Here is a 2,937-nt window from a genome sequence, read left to right as displayed (position 1 = left end):
AAAAAAAGAAGCAGAAAAAAACCACTGATCCAGTACATGTCTCCCTCGTGAAACCGTCAAGCAGGTCGGGAAAGAAATCGAAACGCCGCCCAATGCCGCTAGCTATGCAGGATTGAATCAAAGAAGCAAGGTGCGAAAATCGCAATAGAAGTTGAAGTGGTGCGCAGGCGCGCGCGCAAGGTGTCGTGGTCCTGGTTGCTGCGATGAAACCGCACGCTCATCTCACAGCATGGAGCAGCCAGCGTTCCCAATAGGACCGTACCATCAACACCGACTCTCTGCCGTCGTTGTGTCCATCTCTGCTACCGGGATCACCGATAATGGCAGCGTAGATCCAAAAGGCAGCGGAAATCCAGGCGGCAAACGCGATGCCCATGGCCACGAAGGGAGAGAGGAGATGTACCATGAGGAGTAGCGGCGTGTTGTACATGCTTGACACGGGCGGCGCGTAGATGTAGCGGAATTGCAGGTTCAGCGGCGGGCCGAGGAATTTGACCAGTTGCTCGCGGTAGTCGGGGCGCATGGAGCAGAAGCGGAGGGGCTGGAGCAGGGCGGCTAGGATGATGGCGACGGTGGTCCAGAGGAAGATCATGAAGGACAGGAAGCAGCAGAAGCCTGACAGGTGGAACTGGGAGGTAGCTGTTAGCTAGCGGATTTTTTTTTTTTTTTTTTTTTTTTTTTTTTTTTTTAGCTTGCTACTAGCACCGAGTAATACGTACGAGGATGCCCAAGGCCTTGTCTTCCAGCTGGGCTTCGTCCACGTCGGACTGGTAGTAGAGGTCGTCAGGGCCATTGCTCGGCATGTGGTTCCTGGAGCGGCGACCATTGCTGGTGGGAAAGTCGGCCTGCTTTTCGGGGTCCTTACACATCATGTCCCCGGAGACGGCGGGCTCCGGGGCGGCGACATGAGCGGGGATCCCTGGGGGGACCTGCATGGACTGGCTGGTGGAGCTGGAGCGGGCATCGCGAGCGGTATTTGAGTAGGAGTGGGAGATGACGGAGTCGTGACCGGAGGGAGGGTAGTCGGAATGCGAGCCGGCGGGGCGGAGATTGGCCTTGCACGGCGGTGGGTAGGTAGGAGCAGCAAGAGCAGAAGCAGTGTCTCCGCAATATGCCATTTGGGGCATGTTGGGGTTAGTTGGCGCGCAGTAGCCCACCTAACATCTGCTACAACAGGGGAGCTGGATCGAGGGGGGGCGGGCGTGCAGCGCTGGCCATGGCATTTAAGAGAAGAAGCCCTCTGGGAGGGAGGAGGACGTTCAAGTCCATGGCTCCCCCGGAGGTGCTTGGGATGGCCGTCTTGGAGACTTGGCTGTCCACACTCAGCTGCTTGGCATGCGGCTGGGGCCAATGAGGGGCTCGGCTGGAGAGCGTCCGCTTTTTGCCCAGAGTTGCTGAGACGCTGCTCCAGGCCCGGTCCAAGGCGGAACATGCGGCAGCCAGCCAAACGATGTTCGTCTGCCAAGCGCACCGTTACGTCCGAGTCCTGCCAGGCCGCGCAATCCATCTTTCCACGGAGCGAGTTATTAGCCGTCCATTCCGCCCACCCTTTCTCTCTTTTCATCAGTGAAAAGCGATGGACTGACTACTGCGTGGGGGAGGGCATGCGATTAATCCGGCCACCCGGGCTGCTCTCCGCGCGAGGCTTGGCAAAATTACAATGTGGCCTGTGGACGGCTGCGGAAAAAGCTCAGCTCTCTCCCCACGCTTCCTCCCAAGCTCCCCCGTATGAGTACCAAGGTTACTCTCTTCTTGGACACCGAAGCACTGAAACAGCCGCCAAGAGGGCGCAGCACGACAGCTCACTCCTTGGTGGGCAAGCCATTCGCGCCCAGACGCACAAGCCCAGCGCTCGTACGATGTTGGCGTTACGTCAGTCTCCCGCGACCACGAGGAAGCGCGACCCGCGGAACCGCGTCCACTGTCCACTGCCCACACGGAGCGGGCTTGGCAATGACCTCGTCACTCTCCGCGCTACCGAGAGGATAATCCTAATTCCCATTCCCCTGAATTACGACGTATACGAGTCGGAAAACGGGGGGAGGCACATTCCAGAAATAAACCACCAGTAAAATCTCGTCCAACAGACAATGCGTGCACGCCGAGCGAGCGAGGGCTAACGCTACTCCACGTTATTGACCTTGGCCTTGGCTTTGAGCACCGTGGTTGAACAGATATCGTACAATATCCACCGGGCCGCCCCACGCCGTGACCCGGGCGAAACCAACAGCCTCGTCAGTAATACGATGGAGCCCGGTCAGATGAAATTTTCTGGGCAGAACCCACCATGCAGCTTGCATGTGACGATGGTGTGGATGTGGATAATCTAACAGCCCCGTTGCGGCGTTGCCGAAATAACCCGTTCGCCTACTTGCAATATAATATAGGGCTCTGTACGAAAACCAAGAACCCATCCCAGCAGGCAGGAAAGAATGCATCCCAACGCGCACGCAGATCGAAGGGAAATGAGAAAGAGAAAGGCGGCTGAAGAAACAAAGCAAAGCAAAGCATGCATGATGCATCCAACCGTACAGAAAGTACATGGATTAACCAGAAAGAGGAAGCAAGGGCTAACCGCCAACGCCGTATCTTCGAACCCTCCGTGCCCTCTAATTACTTGGCGATAAATCAATTGTCATCTCCTACTCCCCTATTGGCCCATCTCTGCTAGAAACCGAGATTGCACCCCGCCCTACCAACGGATATCTCCCGTCATTCCCGAGATCTATTCCAACAAACTTCGGAGAGGCACGATTAGATTGATAGCAGTCCTGACTATCCAAGCGGTCCAAGCCAAGACTCAACTTAAATTTCTCCACCTCAGCCCTATGTGATCTGAGCTTCTGCAGCTCGGAGCTCGGCATTTCTAGGCATCGCATCTGCACGTTTGAGGCTGGAAACGTCAGCGGATCACGTCTTTGTTGTCCTTGTCCCCCC

At 56.5% G+C, this 2,937-nt stretch overlaps 2 protein-coding genes across 2 annotated transcripts; both read right to left on the bottom strand.

Annotated features, from left to right (window-relative positions):
- Positions 1–113: 113 nt before the first annotated feature.
- On the bottom strand, positions 114–689 carry K452DRAFT_293462 (uncharacterized protein). The gene has a single exon (XM_033541575.1). The coding sequence runs from the start codon at positions 590–592 to the stop codon at positions 218–220; it is 375 nt and encodes a 124-aa protein (XP_033390834.1). The 5' UTR covers positions 593–689; the 3' UTR covers positions 114–217.
- On the bottom strand, positions 662–1,228 carry K452DRAFT_293460 (uncharacterized protein). Its single transcript, XM_033541574.1, has one exon. The coding sequence runs from the start codon at positions 1,125–1,127 to the stop codon at positions 699–701; it is 429 nt and encodes a 142-aa protein (XP_033390833.1). The 5' UTR covers positions 1,128–1,228; the 3' UTR covers positions 662–698.
- Between the last annotated feature and the right edge of the window lie 1,709 nt (positions 1,229–2,937).

Source organism: Aplosporella prunicola (genome assembly GCF_010093885.1).
Source record: "Aplosporella prunicola CBS 121167 unplaced genomic scaffold K452scaffold_213, whole genome shotgun sequence".
NCBI classification, from domain to species: domain Eukaryota; kingdom Fungi; phylum Ascomycota; class Dothideomycetes; order Botryosphaeriales; family Aplosporellaceae; genus Aplosporella; species Aplosporella prunicola.
This window is presented reverse-complemented; position numbering and strand designations above follow the sequence as displayed.